Source organism: Buceros rhinoceros, unplaced genomic scaffold (genome assembly GCF_000710305.1).
Source record: "Buceros rhinoceros silvestris isolate BGI_N320 unplaced genomic scaffold, ASM71030v1 C12295398, whole genome shotgun sequence".
NCBI lineage: Eukaryota > Metazoa > Chordata > Aves > Bucerotiformes > Bucerotidae > Buceros > Buceros rhinoceros.
Genome location: NW_010446180.1, coordinates 1 through 477, shown reverse-complemented (window position 1 = coordinate 477; position 477 = coordinate 1). Strand labels below are relative to the sequence as shown.

The 477-nt window shown below is 59.1% G+C and overlaps 1 protein-coding gene across 1 annotated transcript; it reads right to left on the bottom strand.

The window, feature by feature from the left end:
* Window positions 1–5: 5 nt before the first annotated feature.
* LOC104487973 (protocadherin-19-like) lies at window positions 6–419 on the bottom strand (the record flags this gene model as incomplete). Its single annotated transcript, XM_010144354.1, has 1 exon — window positions 6–419. A coding segment is annotated over one exon (414 nt), but the record flags the coding sequence as incomplete, so codon positions are not given.
* Window positions 420–477: the final 58 nt, after the last annotated feature.

The window sequence follows — 477 nt, the reverse complement described above, 5'->3', positions numbered from 1 at the left end:
TCATTCTCATCGGTGATCTTGACAGTGAAGGACTTGGTGGCCTGCAGGGAGGGAATGCCATTGTCCTTGGCCTGGATGGTGAGGTTGTACTGGTCCCTCTGCTCCCGATCCAACCGCCCATCCACCAGGATGGTGGAGAAGCTCTCATACTCCTGGAGCCGAAAAGGCACGTTGCCCAGGAGCTTGCACTGCACCCGCCCATTGGCCCCAGAGTCGCGATCTGAGACCCGCACCAGGGCGATGACATACCCTGGTGGGGCGTTCTCGCTCACCTCCACCAGTTCGCTGTTAACGGAGAGCAAATTGATGAGGGGCGGGTTGTCGTTGGCATCCTGGACGGTGATGGTCACTTTGCAATGGGCAGGGATGGAGTTAGGCCCCAAGTCCTTGGCCTGCACGTCCAGCTCGTAGACGTGACCCTCCTCATAGTCAATGGCACCACTCACCGTGATGAGGCCACTCTGGGGGTCGATCTGG